The sequence below is a fragment of the Callorhinchus milii genome, unplaced genomic scaffold, assembly GCF_018977255.1.
Source record: "Callorhinchus milii isolate IMCB2004 unplaced genomic scaffold, IMCB_Cmil_1.0 Scaffold1, whole genome shotgun sequence".
Taxonomy (NCBI): domain Eukaryota; kingdom Metazoa; phylum Chordata; class Chondrichthyes; order Chimaeriformes; family Callorhinchidae; genus Callorhinchus; species Callorhinchus milii.
The window spans coordinates 56,739,169-56,753,224 of record NW_024704742.1 but is presented as its reverse complement, the minus strand read 5'-3'; the positions used below and the strand labels follow the sequence as shown (position 1 = coordinate 56,753,224).

Genomic DNA, 14,056 nt, shown 5'->3' with positions numbered 1-14,056 from the left:
TGCATGACAACCATGCTGTACAAAGTAAAATATTTTATCCAAAGTGTTTGAATCTGATTCAGTTCCAACTTAAGTGATTAAACGAGCTAGGTCACATCACTTTTTTGTATAAATTTAAAATCAGTCCAAAAAATTCTGATTACCACCATATTTTGACTTGGCAAATAGTTATGTATTTCTCATAATTCTGCTGAACAATTGGTAGGAATCTTCCTTCAAACAAACTGACAGAGAAATGCTTTGTACTTCCTTAACACTGCACAGGAGTGTAAAACTAAAGTGTTAACACCTGAGTGAGGCTAAATTGCACTATGTGGCCTGAACACAAGGACACATCACAGTGCACCTAAATGTTGCAGTTGCAACAGGGCAATGCAATATGGTACCTCAATGACTTGTGTGTATTGTACTGGTAATACTACCATCTGCTCCCTTCAAAGAACAAAGATAACCCAGCGGATCAACTCCAAAGTGAAAGCACTTTTGAGACTTTTCAACATGAGGAATTTAGTAATTACAATGAATGGTTTGATCGTAAAGTGATTTGCTGAAGGTGACGCACTGGCATGCCAAGAACCAAGAGGTATAATGCAGCAGTCTGACCTCTGCCAGAGGCTCTGTCCAGTTGATCCAGTGAATTCCGCAATTGGCAATTATTCTTTTGAATTCAATTTCCAGAATTTACAACTTCCACAGTCAAACTTGCTGTTTGTTAAGTGCAGTAACTGTGTATGCGTTGACAGATGTTTTAAATACCATCTGAGACCTGGCAGGTAGAGGCTGAATTAATGAAATACCTATGGAAATATCCCAGGCCACCTTCTTCTCCTCCTCCACTGCAATATAGCCAATAATGTTATCATACCCAGGCTGAACACATTAAATGTTGGTTATCAATAATCACCAGAGCATCCAGTGAAATCTGACTAGAAAATGATTGACTCAGAGTCAAGGACATCCACATACTACACACCCACACCACCAATAAAGAAACCTTAGGCATCTCTATCTAACAGCTTATGTAATGACATTATGTGGAAAGGAAAATTGTATTGGGACCGAAGTTGAAAATAGCTCATCTTTAGAATTCCTATCAAATGTTAAAGCTGGAAATCAACAGCAGCAATTATGCAAGTCACTTTTTGCATTTTTACTTTGCCTTAAGGATACTTCAACTATTCCCACTGTTTAATTCACTAACACCAGTGATACAACTCTTCTCAATGTACCCTCACAATGCTGCAAGCCTGCTCCTTATGGGAAAATTATAACATAAACACCCAACATTCAGCCTTTGTTTACTGCACACATTAATCCCTAACATGAGCGACTTCCACCCCCCCTAAGGATCAGAGCAATATAAATCAATCACTCATCAATGGTTCTTCACTGGAGATTGACTAACCGATTTAAAAATTTGCAAATATATTATTTGTTTTATTCCCTCCTTAAAAGAAAGTAAACATATATGATAAAAGAATAATTCGCATCCTGGAATAAATTCACCTGGATTCTTAAAGAGCAAAACATGTTAACTTTTGATAAATTATCAAAATATGCAATCAAATTGAGCAGGACAATTCCAGTGCTCGCTCCTGTGTTACACATGCTAGTGTTAGTGTTAATACCTTCAGCCAGCAGCAAGTTTGGAGAACTCTGTACTCTCTTCACAGAGGCTAATTTAACAGATGTAGCGGCACGTTTGCGAGCATAGCCACCACTATCTGAAAACACAGAACCACACAGATGCAGAGCATACACGTCAGGCAGAACACGCAGGTGCAGCAGCAATATTACATGGCATTCAAAACTCAAACGTTATCAACATGCAGGAAATGCAGTTACTGATCAGAAAAACGTGCAGTCAAATCATTAGAGATACAAATCTGAGGCAAGCAGACGTTTTTGAAAACCCTGTCACAACTTTAGGCATTTTGTGAGACCAGTGGTAGGAGATGTGCAGTACAAACTCAAGGATGGAGGCTCCTGCTCAAGCTCACTGTCAGGCTGAGCTCAGCTATGGTGTTATGGGTTAGAGCTCTGGGTGTGAGGGAACACCCATCCGATATTCTAAGTTGCTCTTACTCTTATTGAATTATGTGATCTCTCCTGAGACAATAAGAATGATGCTCAAGTGGAGGCAACGTTCATACACTGGTGCTGACATTTACATGTCACCCTTTGTGCTGCCTCCACTTTCTTTTTTTCAAAATTTGTATTTAGTACCATACATGCCCTGAACCAGTGATATCACAAACAATGATAAGGTCTTTCAAAGTGGGAAGTCATTGCACATGTGATCTGAAGACATCCCACTTCTCTGTCAACACCACATATGACAGCAGCACAGGGTAAAGGCACAGAGTTCCTTTGGTGCAAGAACGGTCATGCCATCTGTGCCAGCAGCTCATGGCAGTGGCAGTGAGGGCTGGCATCATGGGTGTTGCTGAGAGGGAAAAAACATAGCCTAGGGTTAAGTAGCCTTCTGATCATTTGAGCTGCAGGTGATGTGCAATGCAAGGAGACCAAATAAAAGGAAGAAAAACAAGGAGGAAAACAAACAAGATAAATGACAAAAGAAAAAGCAGTTTATGAACTGAATAATATGCTAATATTTGGAAAGTATTTTGACAAGAACAATTAATCAGACTGGTAGTTTCTAGATGGGCTGTTTTGTAAGCTGTCCAAGGGCAATCACTGCCTTCCAGACAATTATCATGGAAATTGCAGAGCAGCTCAGAAACCCATTGGTGGAGCGTGGGAGGTGCAGGCGTGGGCAAAAGCAAGAATGAAGGGGGAAAAAAAGCAGGAGTGATGGCAGTCTTCCAATCGGTTAAAAACTTCCATACATTTTCTCAATACTTTTACAAACTTTTCAAAAACATTTCGTTCACCAAATACACTTTGCGAAAATCTCACTGCAACATTCATTTGGGAGTACATTTCCTCCCACAAGTATGTAGGCGGTGTCCACTCACCTCAACAGATCTGAAATAAAAGCATTTTCTAGGCAATTGAAATTCAAGAGGTTTCAGCTTCTCCAAATTATGCAGAACCATTATAAAAGCAAAGTGACTAATGTAAATGTGTGATAATTTGGCTCTATTATACCTGATGAAACAATGATTAAGGTGGGAGGTACCACCGAGGAGTATTTTAGCCTGAAATTTCTAACCTGAACATACACAAGAACAGCATATAAATTTGACCGGATCATAATTTTTCCAAATGTGCTCTGAAAAATCATTTGATCTGCCCATCAGGAGGGGATCTTTTTATAACAGATTTTGCTCTACCAGTGTGTAGGTAACCTGCATCTAAAATTAAATTCTATTGTTTACCTGTTGCTTTTGAAATCATAATAGATCCATTACCTGATAATGTGGTTATATTAAGTACCTTTTTTGGTGCATTATTTCAGCTACCTCCAATTGCACCCATCTTAATATTTGATATCTGGATAAATCACTTAACTTTGGTTCCCATCATGCCCTGCAGTTGGCTGGGACATTTTATTAATCCTTGGCTAACAATTTTAGAAACAAGAAATGTAACTTCTGGGGAAAAAATGCTTGCACTCAATGTTTGTCCAAGTAACACATTTACAAGGAAATCTACTGGCCTTTAAATCTCTTCAACAGAACCATTTCCAAATTCTCATCAGAGCTGTTAATATTAATTTTATTCACCATTACACCACTAGAAATTTCATCAATATTTTGTGGTTTCTTGTTGTAAATAAAAATGCTAAACAGATGATTCCCTGATCAGTGGTAAATTCATGAACAGTGATGAACTATGGTAATCACCACTGGTTTATACATTTGCATACAATGGCATTGGCACTCTAAGACTTGTTGATGACAGACAAGGCAGCCTGGCCTGTCAGCGGGATGTGTAGGGGCAGACTTGTCACCAGTGATTCTTCTGACTCAACCACAGTTAACTTTGCAAGCCAAAGATTTAACATGTAGAAGGCTCCCAAATGGACAAGCACCAGGAAGCTTGCTAGGCAGTCTGCATGCCAGCTAGATATGCAGGCATGCATGCTAGTTCAACTCCAGCAGTACCCCAATATATTCTGGACTCCCCAACCTTTGGCTACTGCCAACCTATGCTTAATATGCTCTGGAATTAGGGTTCAGCTCTCCATTCCAGACCAATGGGAAACTTGCAGTCTGTCTAGTTTGAAATCTCTTAAGCCTGGCGATGGTTTTCCAAATGTAGCAGACACCCGACTAACCCCTCCAAAATTACATGGAGTGAAATTATTTTTACAATAGTGCTTAGTCCAAGTCAGTGATTCTGAATTAATGGAATAACATAATGGACCCAACAAAAATATGTTGTCAACATTACAAAAAAATTTCTATGGTGTTTTCACACCATGAAATAAGACGATAGAAATTGGGGAAGAACCAAAACTAATCTGTTGCTATTTCATCCACTGAAACTTGCAGCTCACACCACAATTTCTTGCTCTTTTTTATTCTTCCTCCTGAAATGTTGATCCAATCATCTTTTAAATGATGTGCAGTGAATCACAAGCAATTTGCTGAAATCTTTACAATAAAAATTATCACAGTTAATCACCACATCTGATGGGACGACAAGTCTAGATTCATAATAATATAACCTGGGAAAGAGTGAGGTCTCAGCTTCAATCACCAATTTGTGGCAAAGCATTTACCAAGCCAATTATAATCAGCATAATATGATCCTATTAGGGTTGCAATATCAGTGCTAATATAGAAGTGCAAAGCTATTTAAGCTGTGCTGTGGCAACCGTGTACAATTTCCTTCAATTGTGCCTTGGGACGCCCTCCCGACGTGGAAGTTGCTATCTAAATGCAATTTGTGTTGTTGTTGATTTACAGTGAGTTGCCGGATCATTAAAAAAAGCCTTTAAAAATAAATAACTTCATCCTATATGCAAGCAGGGCAAAATCCTGTTCAAAGCATTTAATTACAGTTTTTAATATTAGAAAAGTCCTGTTATAATAACAGAGCTCGTCCAGCTGATACCTTCACATGTGTAGTGAGTCACAAGCAATTTTGCTGAAACCATTACAATAAAAATAATGACAGTTTATCACCACATCTGATAGGACCTCAAGTCTAAACTCATAATAATGTAACTTGGGGAAGAGTGAGAAGGTTTGAAGATCATTAAAAAAAAGTGTTTTGGTATATTTCCTAAAATATTAGGTCCCCCCAAAAATGCTACTATAATTTGCTTTAAAAGGTTAATTTTGACCATTCATATCAGTTTAAGGTGTTAAAAATCAAACAGGGTAGATTTCACTTTTCTAAATTCCCTATGCTTTTTTAAAAAATATTATCAGTAACAATTTCCAATTCTCACACCTGCAACAAAATTTAACAGAATTCCCAATTCTTGCGCCTGTAACAAACATGCTTCACCTAAACCACAAGATGTGACGTGGGGTAAGTGGGGCTTTTAACCATATATGATCAAGGAACACAACTTGTGCTGAAAGAAAAGGGAATAAATGGGTCCATCTATTCCTGCTGTTTGTCAGTTACCTACCAATGTAAAAGTGTAACAGCAGGTCTAAGAGGCAATAGTGCTTTACTGTCGTTGATGTAAGTTGTGGTGGGTGGGAAGGAGAAAAAGAGAGAAATAAACTAAAGATTATAAAAATGAGTTTAATGGAGGGAATTTTTTATTTAGATTAAAATTTTGTTTCTAGATTCTATGACCAGGATTAATTTTGAAATCTTCCCAGAACTCTAATACTTGGGCTAAAAGAATAACAACATTAAAAGTAGCTTTCTGCAATTTACAATTTACGGGTTAAAAAGGGCATTTCTCATTACTGCATACATTTATGTTTTGAGTACAACAGTTTTTTGTGTATCTAGCATACATGCACAGTCAGATTATAAATACAAGATTTCTTACCTTTTCTTCCTTTTTAAAGTAAATGGTGTTTGACTTCCATCTTTACACTGAATTTCCTTCAGCTCATACAGCAGTCCTAACTAAGGATAGATTAATGCAAACAACATGCTTAGCCTAATCAGGGAGAGAATTTAACATACCTGTATTCATTGTGACAAGGAGACTCACTTAAGGCGTTATACTGGAAAGTTTCAGTTTACCCTGAAAAATAAATAGAGTACAGCTGTTTTACTGCAATCCAGAGCAAAGCTCAACCAAACATGGCAATGTAAAACAATACAAGAATCTTTGGTGATTTAGAGCAGCAAACCGACAGATCATTCATTCTGAAAACCCTCCTCATTGAGATATGGGATTCCAACCTTGTTTATCAAAAAAGATTGGAATTCATACTATTTAATTGCAATAGCATTAATCTCCTATTATTGCTGCTGTATAATCATTCAAAATAAACACACACACCAGTACCCAACATAACTGTTATAAATCCATTACAAAGGAATGTAAAATCATATTCGAAATTTCAGTACTGTATTTTACTTTATTTTTAATACTGTAGTCTTAAATGGATGCAATTTTTTGACAATCTCTCTTACATTTGTTATCAGTGATCTAATTTCAAGAGAAATTTGTGGTTTTGGGAGCAGATAGCAAGCAGTTTTCAAGCGATCACAGCCCAAAATATCAGTATGTAATCAAGAATGTCTAGATTCTTGAATTGTGACCAAAAATGATTGTACAAATTTCTTGGAGGATTAACTTTCGCTTAAACATATTACAATGAATCAGACTAAAATCTACTTGAAAATAATATATTTTAAATGTTCTGCAAATCCTTAAACCTACTAAGGAGATGATACAGATATTTAATCATGGTAGCAGCTATGATATTTTCCTAGTACTGGGATATAGTTCTAAGAGTTCCTATCATCCTCCAGTAACTCCCCAAATAGCTATTATTCATATATGACTGCTTGGGTAGCAAAGGTGGCCAGTGTTAAACTGTGGGTAGCCTCATAGCTCAGCTTAATTCTGTCCAAAGCTGGCAGATTTGCCCCCCCCACCCCCAAACCTAGTCCACTCAGCCCAACTGTAGGACCTCAACTGAAAAGCCAACTGACTACAGTAATTCAAAACTGTGACATTCCTGTTTTAATGGCTTAACTCTGAATTCTTCCAGTGGCAATTTTGAGCTTGTGCCCTGGTTACCAATTTAGCAAGTAGGGGAACTAATCTTTCACTATTTAGCCTCTCAGAATTTTGCATACTTCTATCAGTTCTCCTCTTAATCTCTGCTCCAGTGAAAACAGACCCATCTTTTATTAATCTATCTTCGCCTCTGCAATCATCCATATTACTTCTTGGTTTTTGCCATCAATCTGCCTACAAAGCAAACAAACACATGCAAACATGAGGCAACTTGAATTCATTCTCTGGTTAGGTAGTGGATAACTCTTCCCTTTGCTAAGAGGAATCCATTACAAGAGGACAGAGCCATAAAATCAGAACCAAGGCAGTCCTCATTTCAGGAAACATTTCTTCACTGTATGTGAAGATGTGGAATGATGTGCCCCAGAAAGCTGTGGAGAGAGAATCAATAGGAATGTTTAAAAGAGAGATACTTGGGTAGTGGCGGTACTAAGGGTATTGGAGGTGCATTGGGAGTAAAAGATTTTATAAACTGAATAGCCTCCTCATGTTCCCATTTTCCAATGTTTCTATGAAACACCTACTATGAATTTATTCCATTCTGTCAATTAATAAAGGAAATGTGAACATTCACAGATTAGTATATAATCAACTAAAAAGCAACACAGGCTGAGTTTTTTGCCTCAGAGCATTAATTTTAAAATTACTTTTAAAAAACATTACATGACATATTAATACATTGTTTGATGCATTAACTTCTCATGATGCAGTTTCTTTATTCAAAATGTCTATATACTCTGCAGTGTTTACAAACGTGGAGCCCTGTAGCTCAGTGGTTAAAGCACTTGCTTTGCAAGTGAGAGACCTGGGTTTGGTTCCCGGCAGCATGAAACCTTGGGGAAGTTTCCTTACTCCACATGCCTGATAATAATCCCTCAAAAAAAACAATAATAAATTGGTCATTTCAATCCACGACTGTTTGTGGGACACTGCTGTGCGCAATTGGTTGCCGTATTTCGCACACAAATATACAGACAATTCACTTTACAGTCTATTATGCGAAGCGCTTTGAGACGTCTAGAAGACGTGAAAAGCGCTAGATCAAATGCAAGGATTATTATTATATCTAAATGAGAAATTTACTCCCATATAACTTATTTCTTGAAATACACTTTAATGTATTGAGCGAAAATACCTATACTGATTCAGCCTTAAAAACAGCAAACTGCTAACATTCTTCAAATGTTTCCCTTTGCCAAGAAAGTCAGGAGCTAACCTTTATTTTTTTTTCTAAACTTGGACTTGAACCAATGTTTAGCACCACATTAAGAAAGTAGCAGTGGAAGTCGGCAAACAGCAATGACTGGAATCTCAGATTGCTGCACGCAACATTAGTCACCCTCACAGATCCTCGAGGTAATGAGGAGAGCAATTAGACAGATCCTCAACATTGAAGGGTTGAGCTATTACGAGTGACTCAATGAGCTAAGGCCTAAGACGAAGGTTGCTCAGAGGGAAGGTATTTAACATTGATAAATGGAATAGAAAAGATAAACCCTGAATAGTACTTTCAGTTAGACCAAGGGATTATTCCTCCTTTTAATACCCGCTGCCAAGGGGAGAGTCATTTTCCTAATACTGCCCAAAGAGAGGAACAGTTACGGCATCTTCCTTGCTTCTATCCAAAGCCATACTCGTCAATTGCATTGTACGTCATTATTACCCCGATCTCCACTCTCGTGCTTTGTCATCACTTCAGTTGTACTATGATAGTTTGGTCGCTCTTTCCTGACTTGCACCATCTCCATCACGTGCATTGTCTTTGTCACATGTTGCGGTTCATTTTTTCCTGAACATGGATTGCAATGGATCGTTAGTGATGACCTCATTGATCATACAAATCATTTCACTTCATCACAATTATCTATTTAACATAACATAACATGTAGGAGCAGGAGTAGGCCATTCGGCCCTTCGAGCCTGCCCCACCATTCAATCATGGCTGATCTTCTCATCTAACTCCAGCTAATACCATAACCCTGCCTTATCCCCATATCCCTTAATCCATTTTGCAATAAGAAATCTATCTATCTCAGTCTTGAATTTGTTCAAGGACTGAACGTCAACAGCCCTTTGGGGTAGCGAGTTTCATACATTCACCACCCTTTGAGTGAAGAAGTTCTTCCTCAACTCAGTGTGAAAGGGCTGGCCTCTGATTTTAAGGTTGTGACCCCTGGTTTTAGTTTCTCCAACCAAGAGAAACAATCTCCCACTATCTACTCTATCATGCCGTTTGATGATCTTATAGGTTTCTATAAGATCCCCTCTAATTCTTCTATATTCTAGAGAATATAGGCCCAAATTGGTCAGCCTATCCTCGTAACTCATCCCCTTCATCCCTGGTACTAACCTAGTAAATCTGCGCTGCACCCCCTCCACGGCAAGTTCCACAATGTCCAGTTTCTGAGCCCAAAACAGCTCTCACACCATTTTAAAAACCTGCCAAATGCGTCCAGCGCCTTGGGACATCCTCCCGACGTGATAGGCGCTATACGTGCAATTTTGTTGTTGTTGTCGTCCTCTTTCTTCGCCCCTTTTTCTAGTGCTGCTGCTCATCTCTAGGTTCCCTCCACGCGGCCGGCTCCAGCCTGCTTCACGTCCCCCGACCCACCATTGGCAGGAGAGCCTTTAGCCACTCTGCCCCCAACCACTGCAATTCCATCCCCCAGTCACTCTGCCTCGCCCCTTCCTTAGCCTCTTTCAAGTCCCACCTCAAAACCCTCCTCTTCGACCATGCCATCGGCCACACCCCTTCCCTTCCCATCCCTTAACCCCCCAACCCCAGCTCAGGGCTGAAATGCTGTATACTGTCCAGCGCCTTGGAACATCCTCCCGATGTGAAAGGTGCTATGCAAATGTAATCTTGTTGTTGTTTAAAGATGCAAAGTACCAAGCATCTTGGAGTTCAGTGAATCCAGTACACTTCATATCAATTTTTCTATCTTGGAGATTAATGAAATTGTTTGGGCTTGTTTATCCAGAAGTTATTTCTTCAGACAATAGAATGTGAAAAGCAATATTTCAAATCCATCTCCCACGTTGCTTTGTTGTGTATGCTATTGCACATAATGTTTTTCCCCTCTTCTGAGTGAAGCTGTTCTCGATACCCAGGCTATTGCTATTGAAGTAAACATCAGAGATAAAATGACCGTGATGAACAATTTGCCTCAGTTTGTCAAAGGAGCAGATTTCCATCTGATCTTAAAATAACATTCCTTGTCATAAGTAGAGCCTCATTAATGGTTTGAGCGACCATTGGATCGAACGTCCTTCTAAAACTGAAACACATTTCCACATCTGAATAATGTTCCTGTGTCTGAATGTTTACCTACAATTATCCTGATTGTTCTGCTGTTAATTATTACAAAATGTTAGCTGCAGATTTCTGCTTGAGGTACGCAAAACATCTGCAGCATTTTGGCAAATGATACTCAGATTAAGTAAATGTTTTTTTTAAACCATAAAAAAACTTATGTGCTTCGTTTATACTTTAGGATTTGCTTCCAAACGTGCAATATAAAATGGGGGGATACAAGTCAACTTGAATATCACTGAAACCTCACTTCTGAAAAACTCATGGCAGAGGCAATGTGAGGAGCAGGGTAATTTGCAGCTGTACATTAACAGTACAAGTTTGGTGGGGGCAGAGGGTATGAAGTAAACAGGGCTTGCTCACCTATCCTCTGTTCAAAACTCATAAGCTGTCCATTAGACAGATCCCTGGGTAGAATTTAATATGAAAACTAATAATTCTTGCATTTGATATAGAGCCTTAGCATTATCGTCAAATATCTCAAAGTGTTTCACAGGATTTTACTGTAGAGTGTGATGAATGTATTTGTAGACAAACGCAATAGCCAATTTGCAGACAGCAATAATAATGGTTGGATTTGATATAGGTCTTATCATGTCTTTGAGACGTCTCACAGAATATACTGTAAAGTGAATTGATTGTACATTTTGTGGGCGAAACACAGCAGCCAATTGAGCACAGCAGTGTCGCACAAACAGTCGTGTATTGAAGTGACCAATTTATTATTATTTTTTTTATTTTTTTGAAGGAATTATTCCCCCCACAAAAGCGATCCGCCAATTGACTAACAGCCAGATTCCTACTTACTGCTAGGTAAACAGAGGTGTGTGGAGTAAGGAAACATAAAAATTCCTCGTTCTGCTGGGAATCGAACAGAGGTCTCTCATTTGGGAGGTGAATGCCCTAATCATTGAGCTACAAGACTCCACAACAGTCATAAACTTTTCTCTGGGGGATTGTTGGCCACGACACTGAGAGAAACTCCCTTCTCTTTTCAAATAGTGCCATGCAATATTTAACGTCAACATGAACAGACAGATGGGACCTCAATTTATTTCATCCAAAGATACAACCATGCAGCACAATCCATCACTGCAATGAAGTGTCACCTTAGGATGATACCCAAAGCCTGACTTGGGGCTTGAACCCACAACCTTTTATCTCAGAGGCAAGAGTGCTACCCATTGAGCTAGAATGACATTTAAATATAAGAGTCTGCACATTTGTACACAAAAAACACAACACATCTACAGAGTTGATGAGGACTCACTGATAAACATGTAAAATACTAAACAATATTGGGTATGTTTATCTTCAGTCAACTTGCTTAATTCTGAGATAAGTGCTTTAGTTCAACATAAGCGACAACGCTTTGATTTGACAGAAGTGTAAAGAAAGATTTTCAATCCATCATTCACGAATATTATTTTGTACACATTTTACATTTTTTGGAACCATTTTGTCATTGGAAACTAATCTCTATTCTGTTCATGCCAACAATAATTCCACTGCACAGACAGGGAGATTCTCAACAGCATTATTAGAAGTGACAACTTCCTGTAGTTAATACTGCAATCTCCAAACAGATGGTCTACAAGGGTATTTCCGAGTGCTTTTAAAACTGAAACGTCCCCTTGGACTATCAATACCATCACAACAGTCACAGTTGCTATTCTTTTACTTGTGCATTAAAACACAATTTGCAGAAACCAGGAGAAAGGGATGAATCTTTTACATGTTTGGAGAAATTACTATATATACTCAGCATATCATTGTCCAAACTGCTGTCCACATTACAGTCCTGCCACCCAGTCCACATTAGTGTCAGGAAGTAAAGATCATACTAGTATGGAACCTTGTAATAGTGAAATACTTGACTGAAGGAACATTTGTTCAGTGGTGGAATATCATTCTCTAACAATATCTCATTACTAGAAAGGATTCATAGAAAAAATTGTTTCATCACAAATATGTTCCTACTACAAAACGTCTGCCATTCTTTTGTGGAATGCAATAGGTTCCAGTTTAAGTGTCAGCACAGCTTAAGACTCATGTAGTTTTGTGCATTTGCAATTGAGGATGTTCCAACTCAGCCGCTTCAGAGGCAGTGTAGAAAAAACATCCTACCTGCTGTTAGTAGCACTTCAAGATAAGAGTGTTTAATTGAATGCAGTACATTGCATTATTGTGATGCTGATACCAAAAATAACAATAGAGCCATTGATTGGATAAGTGGATAAGATAAACGACAACATACGCAAGGTCAAACTTACACAAACTTTTCTACACTAAACATGAATGCGAACATAAAGAGGCTGAGATAACAATATGTGCAGTAATATCGTGATTTGTAAGCCTTTCACTTTTAAAAATAGATTAAAACATAACAGTCCATTAATGTCTGACAGGTATTTACTACCCCGAAGTAAGCATTTAAAACAGAAACTTCCCCTTAAGCTTTATAATACCATCACAGCAGTGACAGATGTTAGTCTTTTACTTGTGCACTAAAAACGCAATTTGCGGAAACCAGAAGAAAGGGATGAGTCCTTTACATGTTTGGAGGGATTACTGTATTAAACATTAATTTAATGGCCTGCGTCATGTTCCCCGCCTTGTTCTCCCCACTATCGGCGGGCGGGCCTTCCGCCACTTTGCACCCACCCTCTGGAACTCCATCCCACAGCCCCTCCGTCTCGCCCTTTCCCTCGCCACCTTCAAAATCTACCTCAAGACGCTCCTCTTCGACCGTGCTTTCAATCTCCCTGCTTCCCCCCCTGCTCTCCCCCCTCCCCCACCCCGACCCTCAGCTCGGGTCCGTAACTGTCTGTCCAGCGCCTTGGGACATCCTCCCGACAGGAAAGGCGCTATACAAATGTAATTTTGTTATTGTTAATGGCATATCCATTGTCCGAACTACTGTCCACATTATAGCTCTGTCACCCAGTCCACGGTACTAGAAGGTAAAGGTCATACTAGCAAGTAAATGTAAAAAGGCTTGAACAATGTAAGAGTTAATGTTCTGGAAGAATGGGATACAATCTTGTTCTTCTGGAATAGTAACCAGTTAATGTAAAAACGCTTGAACAATGCAATCTGCACAAAATAATCTGTTCCCGATCATTTTTTATCATCTTTTACAAAATGAATGTTTTATTCTGTTGCTAGAAAGTAATTGTTATTATAAAAATAAAGCAAATGAGCAGCTGAACTGGAGTAAGTTTGCTATTTTGCACTGAATCCAATATCACTTGGCATATTGGAAGATCATGAGAGGTTCAGATGAAGAAAAACCTTTATCCCATACAATCTCATTCTTCCAGAAGAGCAACTACACCATCTTCCTTTTACAACATCAAATCATTTCTTGAGCAAGTCAAGCATCAATCAATCATCCTGCCTGGGAACTTGTTTCAGCTGCTGACTACTCCTTGCATCAATAAATAATAATTCCGGTGTGCAGCTGAACTGGAGATGTCAGTGCTAGAATCTCTCAGCAAATAGATAAACACTGCTATGGTCTAAATGAATTACAGTCTAACTACACCCAGTGTTGCATAAAAAAACAAGTTTAAAAAGAGCTGGAAGCCCAGAGAACTCTCTTAAAG

The 14,056-nt window shown here is 38.7% G+C and overlaps 1 protein-coding gene across 1 annotated transcript in view; it reads right to left on the bottom strand.

Annotated features, from left to right (window-relative positions):
* LOC103178234 (sorbin and SH3 domain-containing protein 2) overlaps positions 1-14,056 on the bottom strand; it is a 127,198-nt gene that overhangs the window by 82,639 nt on the left and 30,503 nt on the right. Inside the window, exons 2-4 of the mRNA XM_042341065.1 lie at positions 8,799-8,924; positions 6,067-6,127; positions 1,629-1,724 (exon numbers count right to left, since the gene is read on the bottom strand). Of these exons, the coding sequence (XP_042196999.1) occupies positions 1,629-1,724; positions 6,067-6,076 (106 nt within the window). The 5' untranslated portion in view covers positions 6,077-6,127; positions 8,799-8,924. The remainder of the gene's footprint in view (positions 1-1,628; positions 1,725-6,066; positions 6,128-8,798; positions 8,925-14,056) is intronic.